The sequence below is a fragment of the Barbus barbus genome (genome assembly GCF_936440315.1).
Source record: "Barbus barbus genome assembly, chromosome: 11".
Lineage (NCBI taxonomy): Eukaryota > Metazoa > Chordata > Actinopteri > Cypriniformes > Cyprinidae > Barbus > Barbus barbus.
In genome coordinates, this window is record NC_136739.1 from 2,635,760 (window position 1) to 2,658,796 (window position 23,037).

At 39.2% G+C, this 23,037-nt stretch overlaps 1 protein-coding gene across 1 annotated transcript in view; it reads right to left on the reverse strand.

Annotated features, from left to right (window-relative positions):
* Positions 1-731: 731 nt before the first annotated feature.
* LOC306877001 (partitioning defective 3 homolog B-like) overlaps positions 732-23,037 on the reverse strand; it is a 298,887-nt gene continuing 276,581 nt past the window's right edge. The window contains exons 22-23 of the mRNA XM_079428505.1: positions 9,224-9,300; positions 732-2,077 (exon numbers count right to left, since the gene is read on the reverse strand). Coding sequence (XP_079284631.1) covers positions 1,723-2,077; positions 9,224-9,300 — 432 coding nt within the window. The 3' untranslated portion in view covers positions 732-1,722. The remainder of the gene's footprint in view (positions 2,078-9,223; positions 9,301-23,037) is intronic.

Consider the following 23,037-nt stretch of genomic DNA (forward strand, 5'->3'; position numbering starts at 1 on the left):
TTAACATTTGGCCTATAAAGGTGTATGTGCCCATAACCAAAAGTGAGATTTTTAAAAGTGAAGTTGTCCAATTTTTTTTAAATACTTTTGCCTATCCATTGAATATATGAGTTAGCTTATATATGATATATTATTTTACTATTATATTCCTACAAGATTATATAAAAGTCACCTGTTGAGTAATTTCCCTGAAAAGTGGAAGAGTTATTGAGTGGTTAAGAATCTATTGCTGAGCCAATGGCATGAGTTTGAGGTGAAGCCATCTGTTTGTTGAACAATGGAAGAGTGTTTGTAAAAACCTGCTTAAACCCAGTCAGAAAGTCATTTGGCGCCGCTAGTGGTCTGAAATGACACACCTTTCGACAAATTCCAATGTCTCTTTCTCTCCCAGCATTCCTCCTCTGCACAGGGCTCTAATTAATCCCGAACAGATCATGTGGTGTGTGGCCTTATCACATGAAATTATCATTCTCCAATAGCCCTGAATTTCATCTCAAATTTAAAAATTGGACCATAATCACAGATGCATATCATCTCTTCATCTTAATTGATAATTACGGCGGTGTTAATTTGCAGCCATCTATTATCACACACGCAGGTAGAGTTTTTATCAGGGGCTGGGAGATGAAATTGGATTGTACTATGGGACTGTTCATCTAGTGCAGTGATTCTCCTCCACGGATATGCAGCTAAAGGGAAGTTTCACAGTTTTAAAATGACAAATAATGACTAATTTCAAATGCAGATTTATTGAAAATGTGTTATATAAAAGACAACATTTTGAATATAGTATTAATGTACGCAGTGATACTAGGTGCGAAGACCATTCTGTTTTGTAAAAACATACGTGTTTCACATGATTATCACATACTACAATCAATAATACTTTTATTTATCGTTACCTGACCTCTGAATGCAGAGAGAGTCTTTTGTATCGAAATACATGTGAAATCATTGAACATGAATGAAATACTATCAAAAAAGTAAAGAATCTTAAAACAAATGAGAGGCAGCTCATTCATAGGTGTGGATTCATGTGGGAACGCTATAAGCCCAGGAAGACGAGCGGTTCTCATCCTTCCTCTGTCAGAGGTTCTTTGGGCTCTCCTTTCCTCTTCCTGAAAAACAACCTCTTTTTCGTCACCTTTCTCTGATTATATGACTTCACATACAGGACAGTTATATTTTTACAAAATATTAAAGACTAAGATTTTCAGTATGAAATTGTTGTACTTTGTTACACATGACCAAATCTGTAAAAAAAAAAATATATTAAGATGTTTGCAGAATGACACAATGTTGATTTGCATCTCATACAGTGGTTTAATATCCTTCCATTATATAAAAGTGTATATGGAGTGCTCTGAAATATTTCACGTAAGCACAAGCATTACATTAGTGCACACATACCACAGTTTCAAATGATCATTGTACAGATTGTACAATAATGTGCTAATAAAAGCAGTGCTGGAATGTGTTTATATCTGGATCTGAGGGCCAGCATTAATCTTACAGATGTACAAACATATGGAGGGACCGTCTGAGTGGGAGTGAGTTACATATGGATCATTGTCCCTGCAAATGCTGTGTCAGGACTCTAAGATGTAGCTCAAGATGGGATATTATAGAGCAAACTGTTAGTAAAAAAACATGTCCATAAGTGTAGGCACACTGGTGCTTGCTCTAGAAACATTGTACACAAGGTGAAAAAAAATGTTGAGTTTAAACAGCTGCCGTCATCTCACTTTTCTGTCTTGGGTCTGAGTGTCGTGCCTCTCCGTACGTGTAGCGCTCTGGGCTGCTGTTGCGGTAGCCGCCGCGGTTCATGGTGTCGAAGGGAGGGCCTCGGAGGGGTATGGTGGGAGAAGGGGGCACGTCCTGTCGAAGCGGGCCTCTCTGCTGTGGAGGATGGTGATAGAACCCTGAGTCGTTCTGCCGAGGGTTCACAGGGCGAGGGTAGTTATCTCTGGGAGGGTAGCTGGGGTGGTAGCCGGGCTGTGGGTTTGGGTAGTGCATTGGGTCCCTGTGTCCAGCCCACGGCTGCATGGGATACTCATTAGGTTCGACTGGTGCTCTTCTGCAAGACAGGAAAGATAAAGGAAAGTTAGGATGTGAAAAAAGATGGTCTGATGGAGATGGTTGTGTTGAGTTAAGCATGACTTTACCATGATCAAGTATAATTTTATCTGAAAAAAAAAAAGATTTATCAAACCGATCTGTTTCAAAACCAGGAGAGCTGCTCAAATAGAAAACATTTTAGACATTTTTAGCCTTTTCGGATTATATATATATATATTTTAAATGTATATATGATAATATAATATTATCCATGACATAATATGAATAAACAGCAAATACAATAAACACAACCATTCAAATGTCTGGGATCGGTAAGATTTCCTACTGTTTATAAAATAAGTATAAAATATGTTCACCAAGGCTGCATTTATTTGATCAAATATACAGTACAACATACAGTAAAAAAAAGTAATGAAATATTATTAAAAATTGAATTATCTGTTGTCTGTTATATTATATTTTAAAATGTAATTTATTCCTATGATAGCAAAGACGAATTTTCAGCGTGTCACATGATCCTTCAGAAATCATTCTAACATGCTGATTTGCTGCTAAATAAACATGTCGTCTTATAAATATTGAAAACAGTTGCTTAATATTTGCTTAATTAAAATATTAATATTTTGTCAAAACAGTAAAACGGTTTCCCCCAGGACTCTTTGAGGAAGAGAAAAAAAAGAATAATAAAAAAAAAAGCATTTATTTGAAATAGAATCTTAAAATTAATACCTTTACTGTCATTAACTAGCTAACTGTAGACAGTAGGCCACCAATCAGTTTACTAGAGAAGCTTAAGGAGTTGGGTCTGCAGGTTGTACACTAAAATGCTGCAGGGATCAGGAGCCTGAGGACCAACAGATAACCGAATACAGTAACCCCTAATCCGACCAGTGGCATTTTGTGAAGAGTGAGAGGAAGGGAGGGAGGGCGAGAGTGAGTCCTGGTATCACGATCCTGTGTTACATGTGCTGAGGCAAGCGTGACATACCAAGGACCTGCAACATAAACATTTTAACAGGTCTCAAGTCTGGGACAGGGACTGACATGCGGTCAGGGTCCCTGGAGACGGTATACAGTTGGCCATCTCTGGTTTCCTCACGCTGGCTGATTAGGGTATAACCTCTGTAAGGTGAGACACCACATGCTAATTCGGCATGGATCACCTTTCATAGCACAATTCACATTTTTCCAGCTCTCGCGCTGCTGTGCTCTGAATGCAGAGTTCCAGAAGCTTTAGCCAGCGGTTATATTACACCTCAGCTGAAAGACAACCAGAAAGAGACCAATGGGAACAAGAACGTAGACAAAACCAGACAGAGCACAGTACGATCATTCGCTTTCGCCAGACTGCAGAATCAGCTGACTTCCTTCCCCTCCTTCCCATTCCTTTCATAGCTCAGGCTAGTATCAATGACAGCCTCGGAATGCCACATGTCTTAAGGAGCCTGGATCGTTGTGTTTGACTTTGCAGACCATCCCCATTAACTTATTTACGTGCATGACGTGTCTGTGAACAAGCTTCCCTTCTGATGGCAGTATCAATTAGCTGCTTTAGTGCAAGGCGGTCCGTGTGCGTGTTTCACACATATTGTGTTACTCCTGCTGAATGTGGAAAACATCAGTCTGAAGGCCCTCGACGGAAAGCGCACTCTTTCCCTGTGGTCTCGTTCCCTTTAAGGGAGGGTTTCCTGAAGACCTGGAGGGCAAGAAATCAGGCATTCCAAAAATCATCTTAATCTCTCCAAAGCTGTGACCACCCATCCAGTGGGACAACCGGGCGTCTGGACGCACACACTCCCTCCTGACCCTCTTAGTCAGTCATTTGCTATATCATTGGCGGTGACGTCACAGCCTCAGCTGTCCCAGATAAGCAGTGTGTGTGTGTGTGTTTGCAAAGTGAAGGCCAAAATCATCATTACTGTTGGAGATTATCAGCTTTGCAGTGACTGCCTGCACCTGGTTCTGCTAGCTTTTTCAAGACCTCACCTCAAGCCCAGAACATTAACAATTAATCTTTCCTGTTCTCAAACCTATAGTCCTCCTACAGGCTAATACAAAACTCAAAGCACTTATACTTCTGTTCTGGTTTAATCTTTTCTTGATGTTGAGTCCTACAGTTTTGAGGGACGGTCTACAGGGACAGTAGGACACAAGAGGCCTAGAGGGTGAAGAATGTTCCACTGTGAATACGATCAACAGCTGGGGAAACCAGAGGAAGCAACAAGACTGGAAATCATTACTGGCACTTCCCATGAACAGGGTAAAAAATAAGGCCTGAAACACTTGAACATTTTTTTTTTTCCTTTGGTCAATGAAAGCGGGTACTTAACCTTCAGAAAATATTGATTGTTAACCTCAGGAGGCCAACCTAAATTTTATATGAGGTATTTTATTTTCTATATTTTTAAAAACCCTATTGTAATCCAATTTTTCCTCAAAACTTTAAACAAATAATTTAAAACCAGGACTCTTTTTTTCTTAAGAATTGCGTTTATTTAGACGCAGAACGTTATTACGACCACATCAAAAGGGAGACTTTTCAGATGCACACTCCACTTATACTGTCTTTATGTTGTTTGAACATCAATTTCAAGATTTAATGTGAAATTATTATTGCAATATAAAAGTATATTTAAAAACTTAAATGTTAGGTGGGATCAATCGCAATTAATTTCAGAAAAAATGTGCAATTCATTACTTAATTTGTTTTATTGTTTGACAATTGATTGAGGGGAAAAAAAGCTGGGAAATCAGGAAGTGGCAGCATGTTATTTAGTACAGGCATGCAGTATGAGGATCAGTGATCAAGATAAGAACTTTAGAAACATTAGGCTGTTCTTGTCCAAGTATCTCATGGTCCGTCAAATCCTGATTTTCCGAACTAAATGTGCTATAGTGGTATGTGGCCCACTGGGACACATTTCCCTCCTGGTTTAAAGACTCCGTGCAACTGCCTTTGGGGCTTGGTTGGGAATTACAAGACATTCCTAATGTGCAGTTATTTAAATGGTTTTGTAGCCTCAACAGCTGGGAGCAGCTGTTTTGAGCACCCATGGCCCCTAGTCAGGGTAGATGGCATATTTACTCACTTGAATGAAAATGAGGATGTGAGGGATAGAAGTACAGACTGCTCAAAGGGATGTATTGAGTTCCGCAGATTGGTCAGCTGACAGATAAAATAAACAATTAAATCAATAATAATCATTGATTACAAATCCAGTGAAAAAAAAAAAAAAAAAAGTGCAATGTGTTAAAAATATTCCATCCACCCTGACTAAGCTCCACAGAAAAAAAGACAAGCTATCACATACAGTACCTACAAACATTTTGAGCTTTACAAAGTCATTCAGAATGATTACGTATAAATGATTATGGCATGATTCCCTTTTGATAGCCGCATGGATAAACAGTGCAGACTAAATAAGTCCCCTGAGAAACTCAACGCAAATAGCAAAAAAAAAAAAAAAGATCCTCTTTCACAGAATGAACAATGAAAGGTATATTAAAAATCTGCCTCCAGTTCTCCATCATGCAGTGAGCAGATGCAGACAAAATGATATTCTGGGCTGTTTTACCATTACTTTCAAACCGTGATGACAGCCATAAGCCAGCATGTTATACACAGAGACATCTTCACTTTCTCAGGCTCTTCATATCAGCCAAATTCCAAAGCGAGTAAGAGACTGCTGTCTTCATTTGGGCTTCCTAACCCAGTTAAGCACTTATGAAACTCAAGGTAACAAAGTTTCCCTCTTAAAATGAGATTTCATTACCAACTCAATGACTCTTTAATGACCGAGAAACCAAAACAAAAGAGCAATATAGGTAAAGTGAGAAATAATGAAAGATAAACGCTTCGGTCGTCCATCACCAAAGAGAGAAGAGAAGAAACAGAAGGTGCCAGCTGTTCACTCCTCAAACCTTCATCCTGGAACATCAACTCCAGTGTCTGATTGGTGAATGTTGTCTAGTGAACGTCTGTTATCTCGTTCTTGCTCTTGTCACTGAGGACTGTCGTGTTCTGCTGTCTGTAAAGCTTTTCGCTTGAGGAGCTTGTAGCTGACAATCATTTTTTGACACGGAAACATTCAAACCAGAGAATCCTAGCTATCCCAGACAGAAGTTGCCCTTAAATAAGTGCCATGTTTTGGAGATTACATCAGAGCTCCCATAGTGCACCTGGCTGAAAAAGTAACACCGTGGACCATCTGAAGGCCGGGCTGTTTATTCAGCTGCCCTCGGGAACCGTGCACCTTACCCTCACACACACACAGACACAAACACACGGCCTGCTGACCTCTGGCCGTCATATAACACCGGGTAGGATCCCACCGAGACAAATCCAGGCAGGATTATTTGGTTTGAATTCCAACCTTATATTGGGAGCGGAGAAACCGAACCAAACATTCAGCTCTCATAACAAACTTAGTTAACAAGATAGGTGTCTATCCCTCAGAAATGTTATTGTATGACCTAAAATGTAATTACACAAATTAGGAGCAATGTTAGACTTGAAACTCTGATTATTTTGCCAGATCTAATTGAATTTCATCCTTAAATCGACTGCTGCAATATCGGCAGTAACTGAAGCTTTGCATCGCAGATGGCTTTGACAAAAGGGAAGTGAAAATGAGCAACTGAACATACTCTTCCACAACACTCAGCCTTGAGAGTGTGAAATGAGTGTGTGTATGTGTGAGAACTGTATGAAAGGTATGCGATGGGTGCTACATGTCTTCAAAGATGAGTCAGGCGGTTAAGTGGTCTCATTCTCGTGAAGTCTGAAATAGATCCGTGGATTTTTTTTGTGGATCCTCAGGCTGAGAATGCCCAAGTACGAATAATACCTCCTTGAAACGGTGCCAAATGGCCAGCTATTCCAAAACCTCGAAGCGAATTCTGAGCGTTGAATGAGTAATGATTGACCGCATTTGCCGCAGCAAGTGAAACCATCAAAAAATTTCCGCCTGCTTCATTTAATCATTAGCCTAATATTCTCCATCTGCTACCTGCCCGGTGTGGTAATGGACGCCGGGGCTGAACGGTGCTAAATGAGCTTTGCTCTGTAGAAGTCACGCTTGCTCGCTTGTCCTGCTATTGGACGGGAGACGGTCTGGGCAGAAGCTCGCAGTTTGCAGCTTGTCGGACACCTATGAGCTCACCTGCGGGAGACTCCGAACAGCAATCAGCCATCATGTCTTTTTGACGCTAACGACAATTTACAAATCTGACGCGCCTCACAGGAGGACGCAAATTTTCACGAATTTCAGAAGTAGTGGAAAATGAAAATCAGAGAAGGAAAGGAAAAGGAAAGGAGGAAAAAAAGTGAGAAATCGGAGGACGGGGTGAGGAGGTCCAGCCTCGCGCAGATGGTGGGTGTTGGTTGCCAGGGCAACATTGAACAGGCAGAACAATGAAAATATGGCATTATTTTCAGAGCTCTCATCAAATGTAACCTTCTTCCCTCATCACAAGCTCTTTTCTGGCATTTGCGGTGTTGAAACTGACAGCTCGCTGGCTAATCTAAAAGATACGAGAACAATTTACTGACATTTGTACAAACTGCTTCAACAGAGTCTTTTAAGATCTCCTAAGGTTCGACAGCAGACGATTTTACACTCATTTAGACTACAAAGACACATTAAGAGGTCTTCTAACATGAGGCAGAATAAACAATAAGACCATTGTGACCAGTCTGAAGAGGTCCACTAACAGAAAAGCCAAAAAGTGTGGGACTAGGGGAGATATACGGGAGTGTTTCTTGGTTTCTTAAGAAAGGAACTGGTTAGTTTTAAAGTGAAGGATAGGATGAGGATCAATGAGTGATTGTGATTGATTTGTGCACTAAAGAACAGCTCCAAAAATATACCTCTTGACCACAGTTCATCGAAGTGGGCCACCATCTGTGCATTCATCACCCATTGATCACTAAAACGGTCCAATGAAAGCCCTAACACAATGAATCACAACTTTGACTTGCCCACTTAATCCAATAATCTGGAGGCAGGTGGCAAACGACGCTTCTGATTGGCTGACCCCGAGCTGAGCACACTGGGTAATAAGTGGGTGTATCAATGCACTAATGGTTATAATTAGACACACGTGGAAAAGCTGCACGCTTTCGCGACCAGGCCAACCTTCAGTTGACTGCATAACCAGTGACCTCAGCATGGGCCGGACACAGATTTGAAACTCTTCCAGTTTCGGAACGATGTAATAATGAAAGAGAGAGTCTGCCACAAGCGTTTTTGGCCCACATTTGGCCCCCTTTTTGCGTCAGCATAAAAAACACATTGTACCCTAATGGATCTAGAGACTTAACAGAGGTGAGGAGCATTATTTAGAATGGAAATGGCTTTGAAAGTAGACCCCGGGGTGGTTGATACTAAAATCTGTTGCGATAAGCCATTTTAGGGGAGTGAAATCTTAGTTCATCCCTGTAATGATGCTGCAGGGAAAGTGATAAATACTTTAAGTGTTTTAGCGCTTTATTTCAATTCAATGAGTGCCTCGCCAACACTTTTAAAAGTTCATCACTTGCAAATTTCAGATTTCTTAATGTGTCTCATTTGTTATCAGTTATCCATTTATAGTCGTTTGCAATCGTGTGATGACAGATCCACACTTACATGTGCCAAACTCATAAACCGTGACCCTCACAGCAACACCAGCGCTGTTTACACAGACCGAAGAGGGCAAACAGGCTGTGGACTTTACGAGCCAACATTCACGCCTGTGCGCTTGCCTGTTTGTTTGCGCTGGCCGTCGTGGTCGGCCAGGCTCAGCAAACACGGAAAGACGTGATTGAGAATGATAGAAACGATGGAGGAGAAAAAGACAGACAGAAAGAGGCAGCCGTAACTTTAGGCAGCTCCAGAAATGCGCTGTGTGATCGGGTTACAGAGCTGCGACCGCATGGCCGTCTCCCCGGAGAGGATCAGGTGAATTCCCAGGATAGGAGGGCCTCAGAAGGCAGACACTCCAGATTTAATTATATGCTTTAAAGAGGATTATTCAGCTCTGCATGAGAGAGAGATGACTACCTGCCCTCCCCTCTCTTCCTTTCCGTCTTCTCCTTTTCTAGCTCTCCATCTCTTCTCGTTTCGTCATGAAGGATGCGGGATTAATGAGTGGACGCTCTTACCTGGGCAGGGAGGCGTACTGTCGCTCGACGTCCTCATAGCGGGGTGTCAGTCTGGGGTCAGGGTTTCTCGTTGGCATCTGGTAAAGGGCAAGAAGAGAGCAGAGTGAAAAAGAGCCGAGGTGGCATACATGACAACATCACATAATGATTGACTGCGATGCAGCTATACAGTACAACACAGTGTCAACAGGGCAGTTTACACACAAAGCATGTTATACATAATAACTCTAGACATAAAAAGTAATGAAATGTGAGCATTTAAGGCTATTACTTACAAAATCAAATCAGTATAAAACACAAAAGTAGCTGTAAATAACGCTCAAGATATCACAACACTGGCCATAATTAAAAAAATCTTACAATGAACAGTAATCTACTGTTGATTGTCAATTGTATTTGAAATTATATAGTGTATATTTTTTAACATTATAAAACATTTTTCTTATGGGGCCTTTTGCTCACCAAGGGTGCATTTATTTGATTAAAAATAAAGTATAAACTGTTGTGAATTATTACAATTTAAAATGACTGTATTCCATTTACAGGATATTACATATTTCATAATATATTTCAATATATTATAATATATATTTTATATTTATTCCTGTGGTGCAAAGCTGAATTTTCAGCATCATATCTCCAGTCTTCAATCTCACATGATCCTTCATAAATCATTCTAACATGCTGATTTGGTACCCCCCCAAAAATGTCATATTATTATCGATGTAAAAAAGAAAAAGTTGTGCTCCTTAATATTTTCATTGAAACGGTAATGCATTTTTTAAAGATTCAGAGATGCACAGAAAGTTAAAAAGAACAGCATTTATTTGAAACAAAAAAGTAACATTCTGAAACATTATAAATATCTTTACTGTCACTTTTTACAGACACTGAAATTTAATGCATCCTTGATGTGAACATATTGTGTATGTATATATATACGGTCATGGCCAAAAATATCGGCACCCTTGGTAAATATGATCAAAGGCGGCTGTGAAAATTAATCTGCATTGTTAATCCTTTTGAATTTTTATAAAAAAAAATCCACAAAAATCTAACCTTTCATTGGATAATGAGAATTTAAAATGGGGGGAAATATCATTATGAAATAAATGTTTTTCTCAAATACATGTTGGACATAATTATTGGCACCCCTAGAAATTCTTATGAGTAAAATATCTCTGAAGTATATTCCCATTCATATTCACAATTTTGAGCACTCCAGGGTGATTATGAACATGAAATTATCCAGCCATGGCTTCCTGTTTCACAGAAATATAAATAGGAGGGAAAACAAAGCCCAAATTCCCTTAATCATCCATCACAATGAGAAAAACCAAAGAATATATTTCTGATGTGCAGCAAAAGAGAATTGAGCTTCACAAATTAGTGAAGTGGCTTTAAGAAAAGAGCTAGAGCAGTGAAAATTCCCATTTCCACCATCAGGGCAATAATTAAGAATTTCCAATCAACAGAAAATGTTACGAAACTATATGGAAGAGGACGCGTGTCTATATTGTCCTAATGCACGGTGAGGAGGAGAGTTTGAGTGGCTAAAGACTCTCCAAGGACCACAGCTGGAGAATTGCAGAAAACAGTTGAGTCTCGGGGTCAGAAAACCTTTAAAAAAAGCACCTACATCACCACATGTTGTTTGGGAGGGTTTCAAGAAAAATGTTCCTAGCTCATCCAAAAACAAACTCCAGAATATTCAGTTATCAGACATGACGGGAACTTCAAATGGGACTGGCTTCTATGGTCAGATGAAACAAAAAAATTAGCTTTTTAGCAGCAAACACTCAAGATGGGTTTGGTGAAAACGGATAAAAAGTACCCCATGTGTACAATGAAATATACTGCTGTATTTTTGATGTTGTGGGCCTATATTTCTGCTGGAGGTCCTGGACATCTTGTTTAGACACATGGCATGATGGATTCTATCAAATACCAACAGATAAAAAATTAACAGGTGACTGACTCTGTTAGAAATATTATTATGGGCCATGTTTGGATCTTCTAACCGTACAATAATCCAAACACAAACCTAAAAACAACACAAAAATGGGTCACTGAGCACAAAACCAAGCTTCTGCTATGGCCATTCCAGTCCTTTGACCTGAACCCTATAGAAAATGAGAAACTGAAGAGAAGAAGCACCAACATGGAGCTGGGAATTTAAAGGGTCTGGAGTGATTCTGGATGAAGGAATGGTCTCTGATCTCTTGTCAGGTGTTCTCTAACCTCATCAGGCATTATAGAAGAGCTGTTTAGAGCTGTTAATTTAGACCTGTTAAACTGGCAAATGGAGGTTTCAAAAAGTATTGAATAAAAGGGTGCCGTTAATTGTGGCCAATGTGTATTAGAGAAAAACATTTATTTCATAATGATATTTCCCCCCATTTTAAATTCTTATTATCCAATGAAAGGTTAGATTTTTGTGAATTTTTTAAATAAAAAAAAAGGATGAACAATGCAGATTAATTTTCACAGCCTTCTTTGATCATATTTACCAAGGGTGCTGATATTCTTGGCCATGACTGTATATATATACTGTATGTATATATATATATATATATATATATATATATACACTATAGTAGCTACACACATTTAACATCACTCACCTTTATGAAGGTGAACACAGATATCTATCAGTCACCCACAATTAGAAATATTTAATAGAATATAATGAAACATTATATTCTAATTTCAATTGTGGCCCCCAGATTTAAAATACCATTTTTGCCATGACCCCTGGTTAATTTCTCAACTTGGCACAAGGACACATTTTCCCCTTAGGCAGACTTCCCTATCGGTCTTGTCACATTACTGTGCAGTTCATTGTGAAACATAAATTAGAGAGCGATTCTTTCAATGCCACATTCTACACCAGCACTGGCCCTGTCACTCTCTCTCTCCACATTCATCACGGAGTCACCTTCGCCCTGAAATACCTGCTGTGCCCTGTAATCAAGTCATGAAAGGCAGTGTGAGTTGCTCACAAAGGCTGCTTATTGGGGATTTAGTACTGGGAGTCTTGGGGAGGGGGTAAAAAAGCCAGATCCCAGATTATGTTTCCTAAGAGTCTAACAGTCCTCCAACCCTCCTGGAACAAGCCTGACTCAAGCCCAAGGAAGAGCCAGATTAACTGTGCACATTACATTAGCAAGATGAGCAATCTCTTAAAAGACGGGCTAAACCTCCCCTCATTCAGCATACAGATTTGGGAGCATCTCCTGTTTCCTTCCTCTAAAGACTGGCGCTTTCAATGGGATTTGGTCAAACCGTGTGCAATGATCATGCCGTTTAGAGTCCGCATAAAACATTCAGAAGCAGAGACTTCATTTTGGTGAGACTTCCCCATTTGTCTCTCAGCCTTCTTGTCCCTCTTCACCCGAAAAAGCAAAAAGATGACGGAGGACTGGGACTGTGACAATTGTACCCTGACACATATAGGCAACTTAATAAATTATAAATACTGACATATAATCCATGAGGAAATTATTCCAGTAGATTTAGCAGGGCCTGACAGATGAAGGTTGGGGCCATTATGGAAAACTGGCTGCTTTTCCGAGGGCAATATGTGTGAAATTGTGTCATCTGTCTCAATGAGCTGATTTTAAATACACAGCTCGCCGTGCTACCACCCTCTCTCTCCACCGTCCTCATAACGGCTGCCCTCCTGCCTGCATATTAGCCACATTTTTCCTCTCAGTCTCAAAAAAAAAAAAAAAAATTAAATGCCTTCAGGGCTTCAATATATATGATGAAAGGACAGGTGCACATTACCTGTGAAAAAAAGGCCAGTTGAGCGAGGAGTCAGAGAGGAAGTGCTTCTGAACGAAAGAGGAAATGTTCTCGGTTTCAATCAGACACATCTTCCTCGCTCTATCTTTGCCTCTCCTTCACGAGACGCAATGAACTCCATGAGTAACAGAAGTGGGCGTCCTTGAATGTTGATGACGGTGAAATTCAGAACGGTGAAGATGCCTGGAGGGTTAAAGAAGAGAACTTATCTTCAAATGGAGCAGATCTCACTATCTGGCACAGGTGTTCAAAACTCAATATTTGGTATAGAAAAATTTAAAGGATCCTTCCCCTACAGGAATCGATATCTGGCTTGGATCTGTCCCTCTGTAATGATGGCAGTGATTTTCTTCATTATTTGGCTGTGCCCTCGCATTCGCACCATGTTGCTAACTGTGTCCACACTCTGCCCTCTCACCATCTGTGCTTTCAACTCTGACAGAAGCTGCCAATCCGTGCTGACCGAAAACTAGCCAATCAGGAGGAAATGGACAAACTGAGGGCCATGAAATGAACACCCGTAACCCTGAAACTGATAACAGTGCATACAAGGATAAAACCACCTTTCCAGACATCTAGCCTGTGGCTAGAAAGGAGACGAAGAGATCAATGATGACTTCCCTCATTTAAGGGCTGATCAGATATAGAAGTGGTGTGGCACAGCAGTTAAGGCTGGTATCCGGAAGGTTGCTGATTCGATCGGAGCAAGAAGTGAGTCATCACCACTGTGCCCAAGGAGGTCTATAATACCTGGAGTAAGACCTCCGTTAGCATTCTTTTGATCGGCTGGAAGCACGTGATCTGCCATCTTTCCTCATGGCCACAGAAGCATTCGAGCCAATCACCTGGGCTGCTAATGTCATGTGGCTAATCATGCAGGTAATTTACATCATTACAACACTGACTGGCTGAAGGTACAACGCAGAAAGTCTCGAACCCTTTTACAGGTGACTATTCTGAAGTGTGATATCAAAGAAAGCTGCTTAAGTCTATTTTCATGCTTTTGAGTGTCCCCCAAAGAAAAGTAATACAAACTGTTAAAACATTTACTATAGAATAGAATGCAACAGTTGGCTTCCATGAGTAAAAATACAACAATTCTAGTTTTAAAAATTCTCCATAGGGGTACTGCTTTTTAAAAATAAATATAAAACTTTCAATTAAAACCTCTCAGCTGTGAGCTGAGAGGTTGTTAATCGATGGAATATGCTTTTGTTAAAGCCATAAGTGCACATTATTTTAATTGTGTTTGACAGTTGAATTTCTGGGGAAAACTACATTACAAATGATTCTGAAAAGAAATCAGCACTGGTTTGGAAAATTATGCTGCACAGTAGTGGGGTTTGTAGATCTTTGCCACAGTTAAGTACACATACTTGTACCTTGTCTTTGTGTACACTTTTCAAATAAAAATTTGCAATGATGTGATTCACATCATAACTGGTTGGTTTGGTTTGTGGCTTAGAACTCTTCTCTATGGGAAATATACTTCAAGGCCACTAAAAAGTGGGCAGTCACTGTTGCGTTCTAAAATCTTAAGATGCCTTTAAAAAAAGTTTAATGAGAACATACTAATCAGCCAAACATTAACCACTTGATTGGACCCTTGAGTAAACCAGATAACCCCAGGATGCTCCAGGGGGAATGTCCCTGTAATAATGTAGGTTCATTACGAAAATCTAGGGTGAAATTACACTGGATTTGCGCCATGGTGGAGTGAAAACCTGCAATATTTTGAGTCTATGCAGGAGAGCCTACATGTATTTATGCAGCATTTTGTATATGATACACGTGATGTTCTGGTGTGTATCAAGACCTAGTGAGCACCTGAGTCAGCTGCCTTTTAAGGTGGAATCAACTATCACGAAACCTCAAAAGTGACAGATGTGGAAAGCGGTACAAAGCCAACTCTCATATTTCACATTAGCCAGCGCACACACAACTAACACAGTTGACTTTAACCAATTTTAAAGGGATACATCACCCAAAAATGAAAATTTTGTCATCATTTTCTCACCCTTATGTTGTTCCAAACATTTATCAGTTTCTTTCTTATGTTGACCATAAAATAAGATATTTTGAAGAATCCTGGTAATCAAACGGTTGATGGTCCCCATTGACTTCCATAGTATTTCTTTCCCTACTATGGAAGTCAATGGGGACCAACAAATTCTTCTTTTGTGTTTAACACAAGAAATAAACTTATTCAGGTTTTGAACGATATGAGGGTGAGTGAATGATTACTAAATTTTCATTTTTGGATGAACAGTTCCTTTAATGTTAGCATGTACTGCAACTACAGTATACACAAATATTAGGTGAAATAGTCCATTTAGATTAGATAAGAGCTATTTTTACTGATGCCTTGTTGAATTGAATGAAAGTATATTAATTATCTACATTCCTCTAGACTTTGTCTGCCATTTCAGATTTTTATCTAACTAAACACTGTTGAGATACAACACCACAACAACAAAAAAATCAAATACAAAAACCACAACAACAAACTGGTTAAATACATTTTCTGTGAAAACCCCTTTCTGACATCTGAATATACGAGTAGGTGTGTATGACTAAGTTAATTGTGATCGTGTGTGTATGTAGGCACAGAGATCAATGTTTGTGTAGGGTGTGTGTGTGTGTTTGTTCAGGGGGCACCGCAGGTCTCTCTCTGGAGAGTGTGTATTCATCCGTCCGCTCTGAGCTGCACAGGGCTTATGCATATGTTAAACGCAGAGATGAAATCAGTCTGATTTTACAGTTCACTGCAGGCTAGGTAAACAAATGAATGTGAGGAGGGGAGAGGTGGAGGATGGTGTGCTGAAGGTCAGGGCGGGGTGTGCTGACTCACACCCTCAAACAGGCAGCACCCCGGCCTCATTATAGTCGCCTCACCTGCAGGCGCAACTAAAGAAATCTCTTGATCTGACGGTGCAAACTCTCACCCGCGACATTATCGAGAGTTTGCCCAAGCCAGCCAAACATGCAGGGCTGAAAATGGCACTTGTTAAATGTTAATAACCCATAAATGAGTTTATTCATGAAGAAACCTTTAGCAGTGCAGATTAATCTGTCCTTTTCACTCGCTCTAAGTGATGTTGAACAATATGTTGTTTGATCAACCTCCTTAGATGCTAAGTACATACCATCAATACATTTGACTTGTGCATGCCTGGCAGCACATAATGATTGATAATGAATTTTAAATATCAAAACACAGCATACTTTTTATATGTGAAATAGTAAGGTTCATGTTCAAAGGCATATGCATCAGAAAAGCCGTGACCTTGGTAGTTTGTGCATCTAGCTTATTTGCAGATGTTTGTTTCATAAGCTATAAATATCAGACATTTTCTAGGATTTCTAAACACTGCATAACCCCTTTCTTTCTCTTTCTTTCTTTCTTTCTTTCTTTCTTTCTTTCTTTCTTTCTTTCTTTCTTTCTTTCTTTCTTTCTTTCTTTCTTTCTTTCTTTCAGAACTAATGGATGACTTAAAAACTTATGAATGTCACTGCATTAGGAAAAAAAATATGCCTTTTAAATTTGTTTTAGGTTTTCACTGATTATTAAATGACAGCAATAAATATATATATTTTTAAATATACAAAAAAGTTTAAATTGGCACATTTATTAATATGTAGTAATATTTATATATATATATATATATATATATATATATATATATATATATATATATACATACATACATGTGTGTGTGTGTATATATATTAGTGCTGTCAAACAATTAATCGCGATTAATTGCATCCAAAATTTAAGTTTTTGTTTCCATAATATATGTGTGTGTACTGTGTATATTTATTATATATTTAAGAAAAATATGTAATATTTGTATATTAAATATATTTATATATAATATAAATTATATAAATATAAATATATACATGTAATCAATATACACCGTACACACACACATATTATGTAAACAAAAACTTTTATTTTGGATGCAATTAATCGCGATTAATTGTTTGACAGCACTAGTAAATATTAGAGGTGTAACGACACGTGTACTCGTATTGAACCGTTCGGTATGAGGCTTTCGGTTCGGTACGCATTACAAATGGAACGATTCGTTGGACTAATTTACATTTACATTTATTCATTTAGCTGACGCTTTTATCCAAAGCGACTTACAATTGCTATATATGTCAGAGGTCGCACGCCTCTGGAGCAACTAGGGGTTAAGTGTCTTGCTCAGGGACACATTGGTGTCTCACAGTGGATTCGAACCCGGGTCTCTCACACCAAAGGCATGTGTCTTATCCACTGCGCCATCACCACCCCTAATCCTATTACGTTTGGAAAATTAAAGCTTAAAGTATGTGAAATATAATGTTCTCAGTGCCACTGCGCTCAACGCAGCCCAAACAACGTAACAGGCAACGTGCTGTATGCCCCGCAATAACCTTCCATTCCTGGGGTGCGTCGACAGAGACGATCTTGTATCGATGATAGCCAGAGATATTGTCAAAAACATCAATTATAGGCAATCTTAAAGGATTTGGCAATACAGCGTGTAAAATAAGTTTTGAACACGTCACTATTTTTCTCAGTAAATATATTTCTAAAGGTGCTGTTGACATAAAATTTTCACCAGATGTTGGTAACAACCCAAGTAATCTATACATACAAACAAAACAAAACAGATACATTCAGAAATTAAGTTATGTGGAATAAAATGGAACGACACAGTGAAATGTCTTGAGCACATGAAGAAAGGGAGGTGCAAAAAGGTATGGAAAGCCAATCAGTAATTAGACAAGAATCCTGCCCCTTGTCGGTGGAAATTAATATTAGCTGCTTCAGTCCCAACACCTACCAGGATGATGAGGATGAAACAAGGGTGGACATTTCAGCAAGACAATTATCCCAAACAAAGCCAAATAAACTCTCAATTGGTTTCAGAGAAAGAAAATAAAGCTGCTAGAATAGCCCAGCCAATCACCTGACTTGAATCCAACAGAAAATCAATGGAAAGAACTAAAGATCAGAGTTCATAGATGAGGCCCACAGAACATTCAACATTTGAAGACTGTTTGTGTGTAAGAATGGGCCAAAATCACACCTGAGCAATGTATGCGACTATCCATACAGGAGGAGTCTTGAAGCTGTCATTACCAACAAAGGCTTTTGTACGAAGTATTAAATACATTTCAGTAAGTGTGTTCAATACTTTTTCCCTGTGTCACTCCATCTTATTCCACATAACTTAATTTCTGAACTTATTTGTGTTGTTTTCTTTGTATGTATGGATTACTTGGGTTGTTACCGACATCCGGCGTGATATTTCATGTCAACAGCACCTTTAGAAATATATTTACTGAGAAAAATAGTGATGTGTTCAATACTTATTTTACCCGCTGTATGTATATATGTGTATATATATATATATATATATATATATATATATATATGTGTGTGTGTGTGTATGATTTTTATATTTCTTTTCTTTCTGAAATTTCTCTGCCATTCATGATCTCATTTTTTCATGTTCTAAACCGTAGTACAAAAAGAAAGGCAGTGACTGCACAAATAAATATACAAACTTTGTTTACAAGCATGTCTCTTTAAACAAACACTGGAAGATCACGCATGATCCTGCATGATTACATTTGAGTCATTCACTACAAGCATCGTCCAGGAGAACAAAACATTTCCAAATTCATTTCCAAGCCTCTAATCACTTGTAGCTGTGTAATACTGGTCAAAATCCTCATTTTTTAAAAGTCACAACTTAACAAGACTTCAAAAAGTGTGCCATGACAGCAAACTGTTCAAGAATCGGGCCCTTGCCGTACTCCACCTGGGGTGACGATAGGCAGCAATAAACACGGTGGTGTCTGACTGACAGACACGCTGGGTGATGTGTGTCAGAGTTAAGCTTCGTAATGAAGGCCATTGGGACGGCATGGTGGGAGAGCAGGGCGATGCTGTATCCTCCATCCCACTCGTCCCTGCTCCTTCAGAGCTAATGGCCTACAGAAAGCCATTTCACGGCGTGCCGAGCAGAGGAGAGGAGAGATGAGAGGGTAATTCAGGCGGAAGAGACTGACACAGCCAGTCGTAAAGCGTCCTCCCCATCCCTTCATGCCGTGCACAATCCACGAGCCATCAGCACCATTACCTGGACCACCGTTTGCCCTGACCCACCCGTGTTGAAACTTATTTTGAGTATTCATCCCTGACGCAAGACCAAAAATGGCAGGCCAGTACCTGTAAAGTCAACATGAAATGACATCGAAACCCATTTTCTACCATAATGTAACATATTTCAGAGTGAAGCAGAATATTCAAAAAGAAAATAAATAGAGGACAAACCTTAATTTCAGGAATTATTCAATTATCCAATCAGGAATTGATTGGATCATGAAAAGGAAGCTTTTGAGAAGGCTTTTTGACATTGAAGCTGAAGGTTAAAGACCCAAAAATGACAATTCTGTCATCATTAGTATTTATTTTTGTATAGCTGAGATACTATTATAGCTTTTTAAGTAATATTTTGAATTCGTTTACATGTTTATCTAAAACATAGTTAAAGCTTTAGTAGTTTAGTTGTGGTTTTGTGATTTCTTTTGTCAGTTTTTCCTTTTAATGTAAATAAATATGCCAATCATTCTTTTTTTATTTTAGTTATTCAGATATTCAGTTATATTTCAGTTAATAACACCAAAACAGCTGAAATTATTAATAATAAGTGTTCATTTAAAGTTCACCCTCAAGAGCATTTCCACATAATCCAAATTATTCAGACCATTATTTTCTATGATTGCTGTAACCAATTATATTAACTAGTATTACATTTTTTGCAGGAACAACTTTTAGCAAGATTTCAGAAAAGCTGTTACCTAAACCAACACCTATATTGCCCTTTGTCTATTGATTTTCATTAACCAATGTCTTGGTTATATTAAGTAAACAGAAAGGTTGTTTCAGAGGTGGAACAATGTAGTGACATATTGATTACTCTTTTATTTTTTTGGAATAACATGCACAATCCTGTACACATGTATTTAATTTGAGTAAGTAAATGGTTTCAATATTTTACTTTGAAGTTAATATGTGGCCTATGACAGTACAGCATAGATGCCTTTAGAAAACAGCAAGTGTTGTGAGCTCTGTGGTAGAGACTGTTTAAAATACCCTAAGAGTGAGGGTGGAGAATATGCTGATGTTTTGTGACAGGACATATTTAATCTGAGACACGCAGTTCTGTCATGTGAAGGACTGGAGCGATATTAATATCTGCATTGATAAATAGGCTCCATTACTCCATCATGTTCAGCACTCATAAAACACAGTCAGCGACGGGTAACATAAAAAGTCTGGGCAAGAAAAAAACTCCACTGCAGACAGCTAATAACATCCAGCTCCTTTGCAATTTGTTAAGATCTGGCTTTCACTTTGCAAAACGACAGACTGCAGTGAAAAATGAAAAGGCCAGAGTTTCGGCTACTTTTCCAGCTGACTCAAGAGTTTCGTCATCCATCAGCGCCCCGTGCGCGAGCGCACGTCTCCGCCGGTCATTACTTAAGCTCAGTCATCTGATCACTTCCTTCAAAGGACATGAATAACCAGACATGTCAATTCTAATCGAAGGATGATCATTTATTCCTCTGAGCTGGTTGTATGAATACTGACAGTGCTCCGAACACGCACCGCTTCCCTCTGGGAGTACGGGAGGGAGATGAGCAGAGAAGGATATGTCTCAATCTGTGATTGTACATGAGAACAGAGTCAGATCTGGCATAATGATGCATGCATAACCAAAGCTCTCATTGGAACAAGCTGGTTCCCTTGGGCCACAGTGGCAGAGCTCGCCTTCAGTACGTGATAGCAAGTGAGAAAGCCTGGGTTAGGTGCATAAAAGAAATCAGATTCAAAATAAAAATGTGTGTTCCTGAGAAGTTTTTATATCGGGGATTTTCTTGATTGGCTAAATGTTTGGGTGGGAGGTCACTGGGTCTGTAAAAGTTGAAAAAAGCATAATTTCGAACACCAATCTCCTTCCACACACACATCCGTACGAGTGAACACAGTCATCCTATACATACACACACACACTCCAACGCAACCACCCACATCCAATCAGCCAAAACCACAGGTCCTCTTCTGACTGTTAATTGAGTTTAGCCAAAGTGCTGCCATTGCACAAGTGATGTGAGTTATAGATTATAAGAACCTCTCACACGGCCATCGATTCCACACAGGGGAAACGGCCCAGAGCAGGGCCAGAGAGAGCTGATGTGAGCTGAACGCTGCTTTAAAGATCTCTGCCAATTAATTAAGAGGAGGAGAAGGTCAAGGGGCAGCTGTGCAGCTACGGCACTAATGCAGGGACGAGAATATGTTTAAGGTCTGTTTATAATTTAAATAGAAAACAGAAAGGTTACACTAAGGTAAACTGTACTTCAGACAACAATTTTCCTCAGTTGCAAATGATCAGGTTCTTCTCATTTAAAATGACCAACACACAATATGTAACTATTTTAAGTTTTAGCGAATCAGTGGCGAATCTGAATAAATTTGTACATCTAATTTGTTTGTTAACATAAGATCTGCTTACGCCCCACTGATGGGTGGAACTTCTTGCTTGAGGCTGGAATACCTTATATGACTTTTAAAATTAGAACATTTTAAAACTCTATGCATGTTTACCGAGGAAAAACTAGACATCAAATACTAAATGACTGAGGATCTCACACTACCAGACTTTCACGTCGCTCCGAACACAACAAACTTGTGCAGAAACACGCACCTTGTTGCTAGGAGATGCGTGACAAATCAAAACAATATATGTTCTAAAATCAGCTCAAAATATCAAACGTTCAATACACCGTGTCCTAAATACACGTGATGCAACGCCACGACACATGTTAATCTGCGTTTTTGTCTTAACCAGCCACGATGGCAACACACTAAATTTTAGAAACCGTTTCTATTTCTGCGACGTCGCGACTGAATCAACAACAAACAAACTATGACAGGTAATCTCAGGTACTGATTATGTGATTCATTCAATGTTAAAAGTGTCTAATGTGAGCTTGAATATCATATTGCGTGACATTTATAGTCATACTGAAAGCAACAACAGATAGTTTACATCAGATCTTGAAAATGAAAGCAAACGTGTACGCTAAAACTGCGAACTCAGTACGAACCAACAAGCGTATTCCATAACAAAGGTGGTATCAGTCACTCAGTATGTACATTTAATAATGTTAAAAAGGTTTACTATTAATGAATTAGATTTTAAACTTGTCGATCTCGTTGCAAGTGCAGCGCGCTTCCAGAGAGAGCTCACCCACACACACTTTTGATTGGCTGTGATATTTGACTGATTCTGTCACGTCGCGGTGTCGTGTTGTGTCTGGTGTGGACTAGGGCTGCACAATAAATCACATGCGATTGTCATGCACATCTCATCAGTGAAGCCGGTTCTGTGATTAGTAGTAAATCTCCATCATGTGCTTTCAGATGGAGCAGCATTTAATACACAGAGCTACGCAATATCATGTTCATAATCGCAGATGAATCGCATTCGATTATGAATACAATATTGCTTGTCAGCAAACTACGGCTCTGTGTATTAAATGCCACTCCATCTGAAAGCACGAGATGGAGATTTACTACTAATCACAGAACCGGATTTACTGATGATATGCGCATGACAATCACATGCGATTTATCGTGCAGCCCTAGTGTGGACAACCTACGGAGCCCCTTAGAGCTCATGGTGGTGGAAACAATTCGGGGTAGGAGGAAAAAATATTTTTCAAATCCTTTGCGTTCTCTCGCAAAACTTTGCGTTCTCTCGCAAAGATGTTATATTATATATATTTTTTATATAATTTATATATTATAGATATTTTTTCCTCCCACCCCAAATTTTTTTCACCACCATGAGCTCTAAGGGGCTCCGTAACAACCAAATTGTTTGTCGCTGGAATATTTTCGCGTTGTGTTTAGTTAAGACACTGTGATATCCTCC